The sequence below is a fragment of the Mustela nigripes genome, chromosome 1 (genome assembly GCF_022355385.1).
Source record: "Mustela nigripes isolate SB6536 chromosome 1, MUSNIG.SB6536, whole genome shotgun sequence".
In the NCBI taxonomy this organism is placed as follows: Eukaryota; Metazoa; Chordata; class Mammalia; order Carnivora; family Mustelidae; genus Mustela; species Mustela nigripes.
In genome coordinates, this window is record NC_081557.1 from 221,405,051 (window position 1) to 221,424,581 (window position 19,531).

At 38.9% G+C, this 19,531-nt stretch overlaps 1 protein-coding gene across 4 annotated transcripts in view; it reads right to left on the minus strand.

Moving 5' to 3' along the window:
* Positions 1 to 19,531, minus strand: part of PPARGC1A (PPARG coactivator 1 alpha) — a 662,229-nt gene that overhangs the window by 93,938 nt on the left and 548,760 nt on the right. For 2 of the 4 annotated variants that reach the window (XM_059381778.1, XM_059381753.1), the window contains one exon: positions 817 to 996. In XM_059381778.1, coding sequence (XP_059237761.1) covers positions 817 to 996 — 180 coding nt within the window. Of the gene's footprint in view, positions 1 to 816; positions 997 to 4,650; positions 4,806 to 5,984; positions 6,144 to 19,531 lie in introns of those variants that run through there. The other 2 variants (XM_059381765.1, XM_059381771.1) reach the window with 2 other exon arrangements.

Sequence of the window (19,531 nt, forward strand, 5' to 3'; positions counted from 1 at the left end):
TGGAGCCTGGCCCATATTAGGGAGAAGTCAGATGATGATGGAGATGTGGATGCCGTGATATTGAAAAGTAGTTGATTTGACAATGTTTATTCAATTCGTTTGCCAGAGCACTCGATGTCTGTCCCTACAAGAAACCATTTATTTTCAAGTAAACGAGGGCTGCTCTTGTGAGAAAGAACTTTTTTTCAAAGTAACACTTTAATAGGAGTAGATTAACATTCCTTATTATAGGGTAGGCTTATAATAAGAGTCTGGAGCCTGGGAAGTAATTCTCACTATTGAAAGGTAAGCAAATTTTCACTAATTTATAAGTAAATAGTAGAGCGGCTGTGTTTCGAAGTTTCTATGACAGAGAGAAATCAGAGGTATGATCACAAAATAACAATAAGAATAACTGCTCGCTTACGTTTTGAGGCAAATAAAGGTAGACATCTAATCTCTTGGATTAAAAAAAATGCATTCTTTTACATTTTACATTAATTTACATGAGGCCCTTTTCTGTGGGAAATAGACAGGAATAAACAGGTTTAGACTTTTGTTCTTCGTTGTCACTAATTCTTTCACAACTCCTTTAGTATTTCAACACAGTTTAATGTACTCTGTTGGGGGCCCTCCACCCCTTAATTCTCAAAACAACAACAAAATCCATTTATTTTGCAAACATCGTTTTTCCACAAAACTGGAAATGCCTACCTGTGATAAAAATTCTTTTGATGACTGCAAAGTAAGAACGCATTCTGCTTTCAGGCCAATAATCATATTGTGGCCCAAGCCCAGGTCAATGAGAAAATAATATTCACCAAGGGATGCCCTTACCTCAAATATGTTTGAAGGCTCATTGTTGTACTGATTGGATATTATTTCTGATTGGTCACTGCACCACTTGAGTCCACCCAGAAAGCTGTCTGTATCCAAGTCGTTCACGTCTAGTTCAGAAAGGTCAAGTTCAGGAAGATCTGGGCAAAGAGGCTGGTCCTCACCAACCAGAGCAGCACACTGCAGGAGGCAGGGGGAAAAAAAAGCTTTCATTAACTGCAGGAATTTATTAAACTGCAATAGCATGTGATAGGAATTAAGCCTGGTTAATTCAACCTCACCACCAAAGCTGGTTTCCAGGGTTTTAGTCACCAGAAAAAAAAAAAAAAAAAATCCCAAATTCCTTTACTTACTTTGCTCTTAAAGGATATTGTGCCTGATCTATTCCATCCAAAATTCTGCCTCCAAATTCATGATAAGTGCCATGTTTCCATGAGGCCCTCTCTGATTCTTCCAGTTAGAAATCAACTGTATTTGCACCTTTTTGATGGTTAGCACTTGAGTTTCAAGTTGTTTTCTGGTTAACCATATGCAAAATTTTACTCTACCCTGAGTATAAGCTTTTGAGGGAAAGATACAAATTTGATTTTACCTTGGATTTGCCATCTCACAATAATAGAAACAAAACAAACAATCACTCAATGAAAAACAATAGTATAAGAACTCTACCAGGAAAACTTTACCCATTTTAACCATTATAATCCACATAATTCTGTTAGGAACAAATGAGGAAAGCCCTTTTACTTGTCTACGTTTCTCTTGAATTGTTATTTCGATCTTTCGCTCTCAACTTGACTTTTCATGAGCTATAGCACAGCATCTTGAACAGGTCAAAAACAAGTTCCTTGAGATGGGGACAAAAGTCATACTTTTCTCTATATGATCTTTATATCTATCACTATGTTTCAGTTGCAAGTAATGTGTGTCAGGGGGTGTGTGTGTGTGTATGTGCATGTGTGGTTGGGATTGCCTGACAGCTACAAAGGAAAAACCACTAGAGCACTCCACAATTATATTTTTTTCATCATGTATGTACTCTTAAACTATGCTCTCAGTGAATTCAAAAGAACTCTTTTTCTTTGGAGTTTTTACATGATTTAAATCCACTGAGAGGTTTAACATAGCCTGTACGATGGCTGGGCTGCTTGTCAGCAAGACTATTTCAGACTGACACAGTCTTCCACTTCCTTGCGTGGAGTAGGTGGCCTTTCAGTTGTCCCACACTATGGCTTTTTGAAAAAAAAAGTGGGCCACCTTAGGGAAGAGATGGTCTCCTAACCTCAAATTGGCCATCGGACTGCTGGTTTCCTCACTGCATCCTGTGAAGAACCCTGCAGAAGTTTCCTACTGCAGGGACCTGGGATGGCAAGCCACAGGACTTTATCTACCTGCAAACCAAGGTTTCTACATCAGTAGACACACTCTCTGAGGTGGCACCCTCACGGCCCTACCTTCCAAGGTCAGGAGAGATGCTGTGGAGTTGCTCACATCCAGGCAGCAGCTGGGCACGAAGCTGAAGATCCCACTTGACATTTAGGTTTTGAATAAAATAAGTTTTATGCAGATTTTTTTCTTTTTCCCTCGAGGACCCCTGTCATCCCTGGCAGGCGACATTACACGGGTCATATGCGGCAGCGGGAGCATAAGCACCATGCTGAGAAGTAGGGACTGGGTAATGGAGTCAGCAGTTGGTAAGGGGAGGCTAGGAGCAGCCTGAAGATGACTGCGATTCTTCCCTAAGACCGCCAGGCCCCAGTGAGATCTCAAACGGCGGGCACAAAGGGAATGCAAAAAGAAAAGGCAAAGCTCTCCACCTAACTCTTTTCTTATCATTTTATAGGTCATTCCGTTTTTATTATCCAAGGTAGCCCCGAGTTGCAGATCGGTATACTTGACTAGGTTTATAAGGAAGCGGGGGCCGGGCTGGGGAGATTTTTTTTTTTTTTTTTTTTTTTGGTACAATGTTTGCGTTCTATTATGGGTGTGACACTTCTCAGGCTCCATACATGCCCACATTGCTTATCCTCCAAGGACAAACACACGGTGTTAACTCTTCTACAGCACGATCAATCCAGAGACCAGGGGATAACTTTTCCAATGGTGCAAAACCCACTGGGATTGCATTGAGGGGTAGTCCTTAACCAGAAAAGCATCAACAGCAAAAACGGCAACAGAGAAATCAAACGAGGGTAGAAATCATGTGGGAGCTCTCCATCCAGCTTAAGTTCCTGTTGTGGAGAGCACACCTTAGGAACCGTGCTTTGGAATGCTGGAACGCCTTATGGATTGGTGAGCAACTTCTTGCGGTCTTTCTCCTTCATTGCTTTCTCCAGGTCATGGCTCGTTCAAAACCCTGCACCCTCTCGGGAACATGCATTTTTTTTAAGTAACTTTTTGACCATTAAAAAGACCAGATTAATTTCTGGCATTTTGCTGGGCTGTAATTCACACACTTCTTTCCTGTCCTCTCCTTCTCTCTCATTTTTTGCTCTTATGTTACGGTTGAAAATGTGCATGTGCTCTTGCCAATGTTGACATGCTAATAAAATCTGGGTTTCTGAATGTGGCATTATCCTGATAATCTAAAACACATTAGTGGTAGCAGGTGTTCCTGTTATTAATTTATATTTGGCCTTTGGATGATGCCAGACTTAACAGTCCGAGCCCTGTAACTGTCCTCATCTGACATGCTGATATTTACTGCTTCCCTATACATCTGTAACAGGTGTGCTGTATCGCAATTACAGAGACGCATTCTACTGCCTCTTTGCAACTATGACAGCTATTTCCCAACTGTAGCCTTAATTTTATAATAAGATTTAAGAGGATAAAGCAGTCACTAAACACAAAAGGCTAATTATTGTACGTTTTTTCACCCCAACAGACTTTTCTCTTAGTTAAGGAGCAGACAATAAATTAGCTTAACTGCACTGATGATAATGAATCATCATAATTAAGTATAATTCTCCATTAACCTTTTGGAGGTTTTTGTGCCATTGATGGTAAATTTTAAAGGGAGAGAGAAGAAAGAGTGGACGTGGCCACATTAATTATATTAATGAAAAAAGAATTCTTACTTCTTCGGAAAAAAATTAGCGAGGACAGGGAAAAAGGAGCAGGGCGGGAGGCAGTAAAGAATGACAAGTCTTAGTGGAGTGCGTGTCATGTGAATTGTCTCTATCAATCTTGGTAACCTTATTGTACATCACCTTCATTAAACTGTGAAACACTGGGGATTCTGAGTAGCTACAGTGATATAGGCCTTTATTAACCACTGTGCTGTCCTGTCATTATGTGCAAAAGGGCATAATACGTTTTAGGATGACAGCAAACATTAATGATTCAAAAAATGAAAGCTGCCTCTGCTACCTGCTGCTCGTAATATGTTAGACTGGCCGAGGTGATTCCCAGAGCTGCCACCGCAAAGGCAGAGCTTCTAGTAGCTCACTGCCTCCGGTGCAAGAGGCGACTGGCCAGTCTCAGCCTACCAACAACTCAATCCACGGCTGGACGCTTAGCCCGGGAACGCACCTCCTTCAGAAAAACATAAAAGGGCCCCTGTTCTAAATGGCTCTGATGCCTCCTTGAAAATGACTGCAGGAATCCCAGTGATTAAAACAAATCCTCCATATTTCCATATCCCCTCCCAACAGCATCAGGAATAATACATGATGGAAAAATGAAACTACAGCAGCTGAGCCCCACACTGCCAGCCAGACAACCAGACACAGGACGCTCCGGCTCCTCCAAGACAATCAGGACTCCAAGCCACTTGGAACCCTGACTCCTAAGAGCGACAGGACATACGAATCATCCAGATCTCTCCCACCTTACCAAGAAATCACGACAAGATAAGGACATTCAGGATCCGTGAGGACCATCTGCCAAGGCAGGAGAGGGCAAGCCGAGCCCACATGTGCAAATCCTGGTAAAGAGTTAAGAACGCAGGGCATGGCTCGCTAGAGAGGAGAAATGCGTTCGCAGACGGCCCCGGCCAAATTATTTTCACTTTAGATGTGTATCGCTGCACCACATGGACATCTTATTTAATCAAATCACGTGTGGTGCCGATCCTCCCCCTCACCCTACGTGCCCCCAGCTACCCAGAGGAAGCACTAGCAGCAGCCCTCTGCCAGAGAGAGTCATTGTTTGCAGCTCTGATCCCCCGTGCAATGCAATTGGGCTCCATCTCATCGCGGTCCACAGAAAGTTTAGCTTCTTTCCCCAAGTTGCCCAAACTTTCCGAGAACATTCCGTTGTGCTGAATGCAAACACGCCGCAGTCCTCCGTCCCCCCGTTAGTCACTGTAGGCTCCAGAGATTATGAGGAAACGGCTTGCTTTTCTCCCCCTGTATGAATTGTGGCCAGCAGAGACTGTGGAATTGATGTATTGCCGTCTATTTTTACACAAGCAGCGAGCAGCCCCACACACAGCCTTGCATAAACTCCTCTCTCCGGCTTCAGGCAGCTCTCCGTGGTACAGAGAGATTTAACCATTGGCTTCCCTGCCACTGACGCTAATGGAAAACCTTGCATTGTAAGGCAGAGATATATTTTTTATTTGCTGGCCAAATCTTTCAACCACATATAGGTGTTTTAAGGGAATCAGCTTCATTGTTTTGTGTGCTGTGGGGAAAGCAATCTAAAATAGCCTAGCAGGATTATTTAGGATTTTGTGAGTTCTCTGTCTGATGAACAGAGAGAGAGGGGGAAAAAAATCCGGACTCGAGTCAAAACTGACTATATTTGAGCACATCCATTTTAATATTTTTATCTTCATCTTATTATAAATAGAAATGGCATTTTTCCAACCGGGCCACTAAACACCACTGGAAAGACTTCAGCTTCTGATTCATATCAATATCTTAGAGCATAAATATTGCATATGAGTAGAAACAGAGCCAAAGGCACATGGAAAGAGTTTCCAACTGCAACAGATACGGGTGACAGCAGCTAAGCTTTGATTTGCTCAAGGGAGCTCAGAGCCACCTTAAAATAGCAAACTTATTGGAGTTAAGATAAGATTGAGATTCCCTTCCAAAAGCTCCTGCCCGGGCTACTTTTCTGCCGCCTCTCCTTGTCCAAGCCCTTCCCCCCCTTACAGGAATCAGTGCATCGGGAGGGAGGGAAGCCCCAGTCCTACAATGCCCAGCCCAGCCCCAGCTCACCTCGATGTCACTCCATACAGAGTCCTGGTTGCACATGTCCCACGCCATCCAGCTCCTGAATGACGCCAGTTAAGCTTTTTCAACTCCAATCCACAGTGACACAGAGCACACACTCATGCAGGCAACCAACCCCTTACTGAGAGTGAACTGAAGGCACCTGTCTTACTACAGTCCCCAGTCACATGACAAAGCTATTAAAAAGTAGGCTGGGCTGTCACTCACCCAGCCTCCCTTCTCCTGTGCAGCTTGCTGCTCAAACTCGTGACGTCACTCAAAGGCAGCCCTCTGCCTCAGTGAAGTAACGCTTGAAAAAAAAAAAAAAAAAAAAAAAACGGAAAGAAGAAAGAAAGAAAGGAAGCACTTGGACTTTTGGAGGCTTCAAGCATCATGCTGTGACCAAAGCCAGCTTTGAATGCCACAGACTCTAAACGGAGCCCTGGCCATATAATAACTAAAATCCCCTGCAATCTTTTTTTTAATTTATTTTCCTTCCAAAACAAGCAAGTGGCAAAGCTGCCTGTTTCATGACAGAGTAACTATACTCTTTTCCTAAAACGTGTACTCCCTAAGGATTCAAATTCTAAGACCTCCAGTGGACTCAAGCTCCTTTTGGGACTAAAGCAAGAGCTTATCACATGATGCATTTTTATGAGACATTTTCTAATAGAGGGAAGTCTTTGAAAGCAGAGAATGGGGCAAGGATTTTTTTTTTTTTTTTTTTTTTAGCTGTTTAATCAACAAAACCGGCTGTATTTGTTAAGGTATAAACAAAGTCCCCCTCCCAGGAATCAGCTGTCCCCGTGGCAGTAGGGAATACCAGCTCCCGAAGTGTTACTGCAATTTGATTTGCTCCTTATAAGGAAAACAAGGAACAAAATACCACCCTTTCAGGTTCTTTCTAATTATTTCCATTTCTCTCATAGGCTCCCAGAAAACAAGTGTTAGTAAATACAGTTGCTGCTGCTGTGCCCAGATCAGCTGAGTTTCCCGGCTGCCTTTTTTTCATACATGTAGCGTTTCCACTCCAGCTGCCTTAGGGTGCCTTTTTGAATAAACACTGGATTCCAACCCTAGTGCCTGGGTTGTGCAGTTTGCATTTGAGACCAAGAATGTCCGTGGAGTAAGGGAAAAATACTGACACTTTACTAGCAAGAATATTCATTTCTGGAGCTTTTTAATTTTTTTTTTTTTTTTTTAATTTCTCAGCTTCTACTCTGAGACAGTGAAGACTAATGCAGGTGCACTGTTTTATGATGACATACATATTGAATACATAACAAACTTAAGGTACTAGATGTCACTGAAAAACACTTCCCATAACACCATAGTGGTCTGATTTAACCCTTCCCAGTTCCAGAGAGAGGCCCACATGGTACATAGATTTGTGAATATATGTGTTTTTAATGAAATTTTAAACCTAATATACTTTTAAAATCAGCTCAATTATTTTCCTTGATAATAACTTCTCTGAAAAAAAAATCCCGCAGGTATCTAAAAATAATTTTAAAGCACTATTAATTTAATCTCCTGTTCTACTAAGGTTAATTTAATGCATTCTCTCTTGTTCATCTCTTTCTAAAGAAAAAAGAAATGGTGATTTGCTGTAACGCATTTTAGAAGTAAAGTTGCTCAAAGATTAAAGGGAAAGGAAGGAAAATCAAACAAACAAGAAAAATCAGTTTCTTTTTTCAGACCACATGTGTTAGAAGGTATTTTTCGAGTCTGATATCTGCAACAAGTTGCCAGTAAATTCCTGAATCGTGATGAAATTGACAGTTTGTCATTACTGGACATAAAAAGATGGCCCAAAGCTTTGACATTTTCAGTTAGCCGAATACATTTCACAGGCATGTTTTTCCCTCTTACAAATAGCGGAAAATTACTGTAGTTTTAATTTTCTAAGTCAAGAAAGAACAGGAAAATATAACCTCGGGAAGGCTTTTATACCTGCAATTAGTGGCATTACTCTGCACTCCCCACAAAGAAACACTAATTTTCTTCCCAATTATATTCCGATTTAATGTAAAACTTCAGTAAATTATTAAAATTCAGGGCAAAGGTCATTGGCTCAACCTTCAACACAGTCAACTGTGAAATAATATTGGTCACTTGACCAGGAAGAGTGGATGTTTATTAATTATTGTCAGGTGATCCCTGTGGTGAGTTTTCTCTGATACTTTTAATTGCGTTCATCGAATGCAAGGCATTCATTATGCATATATTTATAATATATTTATATATTTGTAAAATGTATACTTTGTACATATGATATTGATAAATATATATTTTTTAAATCATGTTCACACATTTAGCAGAAGTTCTTTACACTGGAATATTTTATATTATTGTTTTTGATATTTTAACCTGCTCACATTGTGCTGTTGTAGTGTTCTTATTCATCTTTTGGCCACCTAATTCCACTTTTTCTTAATCAAATCAGCACATTCACTGAAACCACAGGTAGTTTTATATACATTTTTTTCTTTTTTTCTTTCATCATCACAAAGAGGGTTAGTTAGGAGTCAAAATACTGAAAAGATTTATAAACCACAGCATATTGCATTTCCCCTCAAGTTTCTATTACTGTACAATTCAAAGTTTAAATAGATTCTTGGGACACAATTTTTTTTGGTTAAGTCTCAAAATTATAACTCTAACGAGAGGGATATTTTTGAGGTCTTATAATTTGGTTAATTAGCTCTTCAGATTAAAAATTCTCTCCTGTCCATTTTTTTTTCCTTTTCTCAGGAGAACATAAATTGTTAGTTGCTCACCAACCTTGCTCTTTTCTGGCTTCCCAGGCAGTTTCTATATTTAATTCTCTCTCTGCCTTGACTGTTTTTTCTCTTCCTCTCTCTCTGCAGCCCTCCTCATACCTCTTCGTCAACTCTGCCTCTAAGATTTCCAAATGTTTGGTTTCAATCAACAAGGACCTATTGAAATCTTACTGTGTCCACAGCAACGTATTGCAAGGCCTGCCAAGAAGGCATATGACATGGACACAAGGGAGCTGACAATTTTAGGGGGATGACAGCCCTTAAAAACAAAGAATAATTTGATATGAAAAAACAATGCTGCTTTGCTTTATATCCAGATTCCTCTTCTCCTTCAAACACACCCTTTTTAAGTACAAGGTCCTTTCACTAACCATTACAATTCACACCCAAATCAACCCCACTTTGTCCCAACAATAGAAGGAGGTATTTATTAACATCTGTTGAGTGCCCATAATGTTCCATATCTTCACAGAGCCTAGATTCCATCCCCAATGGAATTCCTCCCCCCACTAGCTTTGTTAACGTTTCCCAAGACTCCAACATCAGTGAAGGCAAGAGATCTAGCCTCAGTTGATAACAAGAGAGAAAATACACCTTCAAGAGAATAATTCCACTCTACAACAAAAACATTTGACAAAGTACGCAACATTTCCCCACTGCTGTCCCCAAACCATAGGCTTTTCCCACTCTACTCAGATATTTGCCCCTTAAGAAAAAAAAAAAAAAAAGTAAACACAATCAAACTCAAACTCCCAAGCAGACAACAGCAAAGACAATTTGTTTTGATGTTATTATTGCATACAGGTGAGAACTCAGAAGTAAAGAGCTATGAGTATAAATATCTTGGCCCATTTGTTTTTATAAACTTAAATGGAGATATAAGAACAAATTTAAGGCTGAAACTTATAAAGAAAGAAAACTGGAGAAGAAAACATCTACAGAAGAGCTTACCAGAGCTTGACATAAGATCAGCATTTTAGATAAATTTCAATCAATTTTGGTCCTCAAAACAACTCAATAAAGATTATCTGTGTACTCATTATATAATTGAGAAAACTTTTTTGTTTTGTTTTGTTTTTAAGCCGAGGGTTTAGGTAGTAACTGAAAAGGGCATATAGGTCTCTGAAAACCCTTCTAGGAAGAACTAAGATTCATATATACAAATAATATTCATCCCCAAATCAAAAGCACAGCAAAGACCCCTGCAGAACTTTACATCCAGGAGAGCTTCTACATAGCTGGAAAACAACGTTCCTGGGAATGCTGCCTGCCTAGAGCACTCTTCCAGAAAGGAAAGGGATCTGCCCAGAATTGCTAATATTTTTAAGGTTAATCATTGCTAACAGGCATTCAATTGCTTGCTTTTAATTCCTAGAGGGGCTAATTGATTCTGATACCCCATGTCAGTTTCTGAGCACACGCTCTGAGCCTCTGAGACATGTCTGAAGCTAAGGCCATGCAGGGCACAAAAGTTAGTGGCAAGGCAGAGTGTATCAGAGAGCTCTGGCCTATAAACACTCTCAAATCAAGTCTTATTTTGCACAGAACTGCCACAATCCTGCCAAAGTGAACAAAGCATTTTTGGGGAAACAAATAGAAGAAAGTCAGTGGACAGCTTTAATGCCTCCTGGAGTTCATTCATTTATTTATTTATTTTCAAATAAACTGAAGGTGATAGACAACCTCAGCAACACATCTTTTATCCCCAATAAAACCTGCACAACAGCTCTATGCGAATGAGTCAGCCTGTATTTTAACATAGACCTCAAAAATCTGTTCTTGCCAAACACATTAGAACAACAACAACAAAAAAAAAAAGTGAAAATTAATATGAGCTGCAGTGAATCGAACTAATCGAAACTAAGGCAAAAAGGACGCTTATTAGGTCCACAGATAAGAGAGAATAAAAGGATGGTGAAAATCTGCTTGTGTTTACTTAATTCTGTCATATTTGTGCCTCTACAGACATTTTCATTTACCTGAATTACTTCAGGTTAATTCATCTCTAATGCAGTGTGTTATTGATTGTATAAACAAGAAATACTCAATAGGATTATTTACCTTTTTTTTTTACTGAAACTGAAAATAAAGCACATATTTTGTTAAATGTAACACTATCTAAAAATTTGAAGTGCTACCTAACTTTACGAACACAACAATTCATTCAGTAAGATTATTTTATCCCCTAAGGAACTTACTGAGGGCTAGGGAAAACTGAGGTATGCAAATCACTAAATTGAAAAAAATTTGTTAGTCAAACAGTTCCCCCTGGTACTTTTTTCTAGAGCTGAGGTCCTAATGAGCTTAACTTTTCTTGATTTTAGAGAAGTAAATTGTATTTCTCAAGTAGTCTCAAAACGGAAGAATTAAATCAGCAAAGTATGGTTTTTGTTTTCATTTTGTTTTCTCTTTCTTTCTTCTTCTTTTTTTTAATCCCATCAGACAAGCCCTGGAAAGGTTTGGTGATTTTGCTTTTGTTTCTGTTGTAGATCTTTCCAGTGCCTTAATATTTGACTTTAATTTTAGCAGAGTGAGTATGTATCCTAAAAATGTGGGGATGTCAGAAAGAAATAAATTCCCATCTTAAAAAAAGCAATTAGCTTAAGGCCTAAGCTAAATTTTATAATGACTTATGTAAAATCTTACTTTATATTTGCTTGCCCCATGGCACACAGGATTTTTGAGAAAACTTTCTTGACCAAAAACATTTCTAAGAATGACCTCCACATTTAGAAACTCAATCAAAAGTAGATGTCAAATACTACTGGTAGGATTATGAATGGGTACAAATTTTTCTAGAGGACAACTAGGCAATATGTATCAAAAATGTTAAAAATGGGCATCCCCAGAAACCCAGAAATTCTACTTCTAGAAATTCATCTTAAGGACACAGCAGGGGGCATGTGTGCAAAGATTTTTGGTGTGAGGAGAGCTAATGCTACATTATTTATACCACTGAGAACTTGAAAGCAGTGTAAATGTCCAACAGTAATCGTCTAGTTAAATAAATTATACAGCAATATGTATATTGCTGTATTTTTTATATATTCATATATGAATGAATATGTGTATGAAATATTCATTCATACATTTATACATATATACATTCATTATATATATGTATATTCAATGCTAACATTAAAAACTGTTGCAAAATACATTTAATAGAAAATGAAAAAATGTTCAAAATACATTAAGGTTTTAAATTATGTTTGAAAAAACTATAATCACAACAATTTACAAATCAATATATACGCTCAGAAAGAAAAAAGGAAGGAGGACCCGCAGAACATGTACCAAGGTGTGAACAGTGGCTGACGATGTTGTAAGTTCTTCTTAATTTTCTTTGTGTGTGTATGAATGTCTTTCTGTAATTTTTAAATTTTCTGTGATAAACATGTGAATTCTATATTCAAAATTAAAATAAAACAATATTTTTTTTTTCAAAGGAAGATAGAGATTGAGGCTTAGATCTACGCCTTCTTAATGTACAGGGAATGTGGCAAATAGAAATAGCCCCTGACATCCAATATAAGTCTCAGATATTCATCACATGTTTAACAGGAAGCCATTTCTGTCCATTGCACCAAGTGTAACCGACATTGCACTCAGGAGACAAGCCTTATGAGCAACTGAGAGAAGTTACTCTTTGGCACTCGGAAAAAGCTTCTCTGAGCCCTGAACTATAGGGTGAGGAGAGCTCTCAACTCTTATTAGCTTGCCTCACAGGAGGTGCCAGATTTCTGACCCCCAGATGCCCTCAGCGTCTTCACTTTCTTTCTTTCTCAATCTGAAATTTCATCAATTAAGTTACATAAATTTCTGGTTCAAAAACGTAATCATCCTTGGTAGGGTAAAGGGGATTTCAGTTACTTATACAAAGGCATCTATCTGTTAGACCTGTTTCTTCTTCCTGGCTGGCATCTAACAGAGATCAGAAGCCCATACCAAGAAAAAGAAGCATAAATGTTTTTGACTCCTCTACAGAGCAGATTTCTCAGTAAAAGAGTTTTCACCCGGGGAACTGGAAGGGGCAGTTCTAGAAGGTGAGGGAAGGGTTGCTGAAGACATGACTTCTTCCTGAGACAACATAGATGGACAGGCTGAGGAAAATGCCTTCCAAGTTGCAAACCAGTGACTAGCAAGTGAACTTCTAGGACACAGTCTGTTCCTAAATGGGCAGCCACTATGTGCCTGCTCTCACGTGGCACCCCTGTTCTCGGACACAAAGTTCATTCTAGACTCCCCAAATATCCTGGGGAGTTTGGCTCATCCTCTTTTCCTGGGAAAGCTCACTCTCTCCACAGGAATGAGAGCTTTACTGTTAGCTCCTTGGAGTTAATGTTCTCACAGTTTCATGGGCCTTTCCTGCAAATCATTCTTCCTACACTTGGGTGATTATTATTTTGACGATTTAGAATTTTCGTGAGAAAAGGGGTAATGAGGCTGGAACCAAGGCCAAGTTCATGAGGTTTATAGTCACGGGAATAAAAGGCACAGCAGAAGGAATATACTCCATGGTATTGTAACAGCCTTGTATGGTGACAGATGGTAGCTATGCGTGTGATGAGCATAGCATAACATTTAAACTTGTTGAATCACTATGTTGTACACGTGAAACTAACGTAACATTGTGTTTTAGCTATACTCAAAAAAAAAAAAAAAAGTGTGATTACAGGTGGCTCAATTCTATCTGAGAAGTAGAGGAACTTTCTGAATCTCGATTTAGCCCAAAATGGAAGGAAAGGGATGGTGAGAAGAACATTGGCCCTCAATCAGTGTGTCACTAGTCCACAGTTAAGCTTTGGGCAGTTCACTTCATGGCTCTGAGCCTCAGTTTCCTTATCTGTCAAAGAAGATGGCCAGATTCAACCACATCTCATATCCCTGCCACATCTCAACTGCAATGATATGTCCGCCTTGATGAAGACTGGCAACTTGGGAAGACCTGTTTGCACGGAGCAAATCCAAATGTTTCATTGCACAAATGTACTGGAATCAGGAAGCGTATGCAAGAAAGTCACATACTCAAGTTTGCTGAAAGAGTAGAGCTTCATCACTTCCTTGGCAATATGGATATTTAATTTCCTAACCATTCCAGGAAAGGAATACAGGAAAACTTATGAAATATACTACTTTCACTCATACTGAGTATGAGAAAACTGGTTTCTACAGACCTGAGTTTCTTACAAAGCCCAACAGTGGCCCCAGAGGAACAGCGAGTTTCCATCTTTTTTATCATGAATGCTATTAAGCGGCACAGGTCATGTGTGAGACCAGGGCCCTACCTGCACAATAAAAATGAAACTAGTGGGATAGTAACTATTTGCTTATGCCTGTATATAGATGCAATTTAACACACTAACATGTGATTTAGTTTTACAGCAGGTAAGAAAAGATGTTACCAGGAGAAAGAGGATTTACAAGAGAGGAGGGATCCTGAACTTAGGGTTTTGTATGGAGGAATAAAGTCTCTAGCATCTAGGGAAATAAGAGTTTAAAGTAACCCTTCTGCGCCCTCACACCAGAACACTCACCTCACTTAAATGAAAACCTCATTACATTTGGTCAAAGGAAAACTTACCCCTTTTTAATTTGAAGGAAATCACCTGAGATATTACTGCATGGTGTGGAGAGAGAAACGGTCATATGCCTCAAGTATGTTATCATGGCATTATTAGCAGACATACTAAACCTTGGCTGTATCACAGGGTAGTTGATGTCTCATTGGGAGTTAATAAAGTTTCCTGGTCATCTGTTTTCTTTGCATTATGCAACTGAACTTAGCAGGAGGTGGAAGATCTTGCTTCAGAGCCATCTAAGTCTCCCAGCTGGAGATTTGCCTTTAGGGCTGAGTGAGTAGCCACAGGCACACTAAATTCCCTAATAGAACATTTGGAGGGAACCCTGGTGACAAGGGAGTAAACAAAGTAAGACCAGGTAAATGATACACCTCAGGAAGGACAGTCTTGAAAAACCATGAGCTATCTTCATACAATGCTGGATGTCCACACAGAATTCTCCAGCATGCTGTACTTCACTTTGCAAGACCCATGGAAAGAAACAATAAGAAAACTAACATGAGAAAGCTTGATTTGTGTGCCTGGGAAATAATCTCCAACAGGCAGTTTTCAAGAGTTTCCCTTTTGACAGGTCCAAAGCTCGATTATGCTTTAAGGAGATCAGGGTGGCCTCTGTCCCAAGCAGATGATCAGAAAGGGATTCTTTTCCTGCCTCTTTTCAAAGCAAGGTTCTCTGACAGCCCCTAAGGTGTTAACTTTCCACCCTCCATCTTAGTGGTTCCACTTCCACGTAGGGCACCTAAAAATAGGCCACACCTAACCTTCTGCACAGCCATGCAAAGCTACTTAGTGGGAACTCCAACTCGGCGCTCTCCCGTGGGTATTTGCAGACTGTGCTTTTTGTCTTCTCTATGATATTACCCTCTGTTGACAAGCACATAAACACACAGGACCAGAATGGTTTGCTGGGACGAGCCTTGCTTCACAACCGTGGAGGTGGCTGATGTGTTCTGTGCTGCTGTGTTTTAGATTTATTATTTAGGTTTATTGTCTTTTTATTTGTTTATTTACCTAGATTTATGATTACTTACTTTGTTTTAGAGTGAATCAAATGAAACTATGGATGATGACGTTCTGGAAAAAAGTAACTGAAATACTATCGATTTCAATACACTTATTAATTCTACTTACAATATTCAGGTTGTGGGGGCTCTTATCCTTCAAAAGTATAGCCAAATACATTGGTGAAAATGAATGAACTTCTGTGATACACCAAAATATAGATAAATCCCCAGAAACATAAGGTGAAGCAAAAGGATCCAAACATGCCAAAAAAAAAAAAAAAAAAGTGCATACCTTATCCTATTCTGCATAAATAAGTACAGAATCAGGTAACCCTAATTTATGTATCTGGAAGTATGAATAGAGATTGCCTTTGGTGATGGTTGGGAACTGAGGACATGGGAACATGGGGACATGGAAGGGGCTCCAGACAGCTGGTTATGGTCTATTTCTTGGTGTCACTGCTAGTTACATGGCTAAGTTCAGTTAGTGAAAATTCATAGAGCTGAACCCCTAGGATACATGTACTTTTTCAGTATTTGTATTATCCTTCAATAAAAAGTCTAAAATGTATAAAGGAGAAAGAAAAGGAGTCTTTATAATAATATAAAGTTCCAATGATTGCTACATCTCCGTTAAAAAAAAAAATTCTAAATGTTCAACTTCTCTTCTCGAAAGTACCATTAACCTACATAGACAAACCACAGTGGAGGAGGAATCAAGCGGCCCGATGTCTAAGTGTGTTTGACTGCCCTTGGACAAAGCCCCTTCAGCTTTGTAGATATATTTTCTATCAAAAGATGGGATAGAATTAGGTCTTCTCCGAATGTACTTCTTAAATAAATCGAGTGAAGGAAACCTCTAATTCTAATACTGTAGTATTTTGCCTTTGGTTCAGATTTCATCATTGAAGGGTATCACTGACTTGGTTTGAAAACATGGTCCCATTTTCTGAGAACATGACCTTGGGGGTCAGTCAGTGCTGATTGGCCACTTAGGAGTTATTTGTGTGATCCCAAGTGAGGTAACTAAACTATCTGACCTCATATTCTCCACAGTAAAAATGGCAATATAAATACCTATTTTTCATGGTGGGTGTAGGGTTAAATGAGATGTGTATGAAACCAGTGCTTGACATATAATAAGTACTCAATAATGACATTTTATAGTCACATAAAAATACTTCAACCTCAATTTAACATCGAGCAACATTATAGCAGATGCCTAAGTTTGTTCTTTGCCTGACTTCCTCGTCTTTAAAAAAAAAAAATAAAAAGTCTAGAAACAAAGCAGAAAGAGCACTTTCTTCTGAAGTCTTACATTAAGCTGTGTTTCCATGAGAGTATATACAGAATGACCACCTCAGCTGTAGGGATGCCAAGAGTCTGCTGGTTTCTCTGTGTACCTGAGGAAAAGTAAAAACCAGCCTCATACTGGTCCTGACCTGGCTCTACCTCCAAAGAGACAAGAAGCAGCAAGTGCAGAAAACAGTGTTTCTTTCCATTATGCTGGCCACAAAAGTTATTTGAGCCAAAAGTCTGAAAAGTCTCTCTATTAAGAAACAAGACATCCATATGGTGCATGGAGAGTGAAAAGGTACCAGGGGTTTGCAAATGTAAGAAGAACCACAAAGTATCCCATCATGTTGTAAAAATGATGATATCTATGGGGAAGAAGGGAAAACAAAGCCACAGGAGCAAAATAACTCAATACCAAGTCAATTTTGCCACAAGTCTCCTATCAACTAAATGGTATTTGAATTCATACTCTTCCTGAAAACCAGTGATCAATCAAATAATCACTTTTTAAATTGATAAAATGACATAAAGGATATGTTATATTTTGTCTTGGGTATTTAAGGATTCTTTTATCTTGCAAGCCATTTTTCTGTGTAACGAAATGCCAAAAAGTTGATACAAAAATTAACTGTGCTGCCCAATCCAGTAGCCACCACCCACATATGGCTGCTGAGCACCTGAAATATATCCAGTCAAAATTAAGATGTGCTATAATTGTAAACTATGCATAGCATTTCCTAAGTGTTAGCATGAGAAATCAAATGGAAAATTTCTCATTAATAATTTATATTGACTAGATGTTAATATGATATTTTGGATGTATTGGGGAAAATGAAAGATATTATTAAAATTAAATTTACTTCTTTCTTAATGTGGCTAGTAGAAAATTCAAAATTACATATATAAGGTACAGAATCTTCCCGTTTGACAGTCCCTGGTCTCAAATTTTGCACCTTCCCTCAAGTGAGTGATATCGTACGTACAAATAAAATTCATGAATTACAGCATCAGGGAATTTCAGAATGAATCTGGGGGAGGAGAGCAGGGCCACCGCAGTGCACAACTCTAGGGGGCACTCCTCACATCACAGGCTGGGAAGAGTGATCACTAGAACTTTACAGGCTTCTGCTTGCACTGCTCTGCATTATGTACCATATAATCCCTCCTCCCTACATAATCAGGAATCCCTTCTAGAACATCCCTGAGGCAACCCTATACATCTCTTCAACACTTTCCACAGTTTTCCAAAATATATACATAATAATGAGATGCAAATTTATAAAGTGAGGTCTACCCAGTACTCTGGACTGAGGGAGGGTAGAAAATAGAGCTGATCATATTATAAAATTTAATAGAATGCAGAAGTCCAGGGCAACAGATCGTATGCAAAGTCTGAGATATATACTGGGATGCAATGTTCTCAAGAAGACAGTTTTCTTCCTGGAGTCCAGAGGCATTTTTCAGAGGGTAACATCCACTTTAATTACAAAATGCACCCGCCTCTCTCTTCCAAGGGAGGAAAGCCTGTTGGTGCATCTGTAATGTAGCTTTAGTTTTTGATGCCAAAAATGATTCAGTAAACACAGTTATGTTATGGTATACTATTTCTTATTCAGTACTCAAATTAATCTCAAGGCAGTGCTGGCATTAATTCAATTTGACGCCTGTACTTAGGATTTCACATAGGTGCCTTCATCCAATTCTTCTTCGCAACTAATAAAATCTTAATTCATGGTAATATATTTATTTCTAGTTCAGTTCATGTTAAGGAGTGCAGTACTTTACAGAAAACTAATTAATATCAATCATATATTATAACACTTTTAATGGTTCAGAGGAAAATCCTACACTGGGGGAAAGATTAGATGAACCAAGGGGTCTTAGCCCATCCTATTTACTCTATTTTTAGAATTTGAGAAAAGATACCAAGCATCATTTCAAATATTAATTTAATTGAAGGCGCAAGTCATGGGAAAGATGGGAATTAAGAACCCTGGTTCTGGTCCCTAATAGGACATTGATTTGATGTGGCCCAGGAATGTAATTTATACTCTCAGAGATTCTGTTTTCCACCTATTTTGTGTAACAACCATATAATTCCAAGTTGGTAAAGATATTCAAATTGAGATGCATGGCACTATTAAAATAATGAATAACTTCACTAATAGCAAGCCTTCTGCAATTGTTGGTAACAATTCTATTTTTATGTAATGTTTGAGTAATGTTGATAGCATCATATTTTCTGGGATTGGACATATAGTCAGCGGGATAGTTCAAGCGTGAGTCCTCACTATGACATAAACGGTGCCCCCTGGAGTTGTGCAGTGCAGTGGCCCTTGCATTTCCTTAGGGAACACCATTTAAAGGGTCTCATCTCCCACCAGCACAAAGAGCTGGAACAGCAATTGTACAAGTTTTTGAAAAAAAAAAATTAAATAATAATGCGATAGGTTCCTTGAAATGCACGGTCATTAATATCCAGTCTTTCCATATTAGGCATTAGGCATTTCATTCACTCTTCAATTTCTCCATATTGACATGCCACCAGCAAAAAAAAAAAAAAAAAAAAAGAAAGAAAGAAAGAAAGAAAGAAAAAGAAAAAGCACATACTGTTCTTTCTTTCTTCTTTTTTTTTTTTTTTTTTTTTGGCCTTTTTAGCAATCTACACATAAACCCTCTAAACCTGATACACACATTTTTTTCCTGATCATTAGAAATAAAACAAAAGCCCAAACACAGCAGCATATTGACTTTAAGGTGCAGAGATAACGCTCACTTGGTACTCACTTAATACTCACTTTCAAATCTGAATCCATAGTTGATAACCCCGATACGCATGTCATTCATTTTACTGCAGTGTAAATACTTGCATCGCAAGCTGAGGGAAC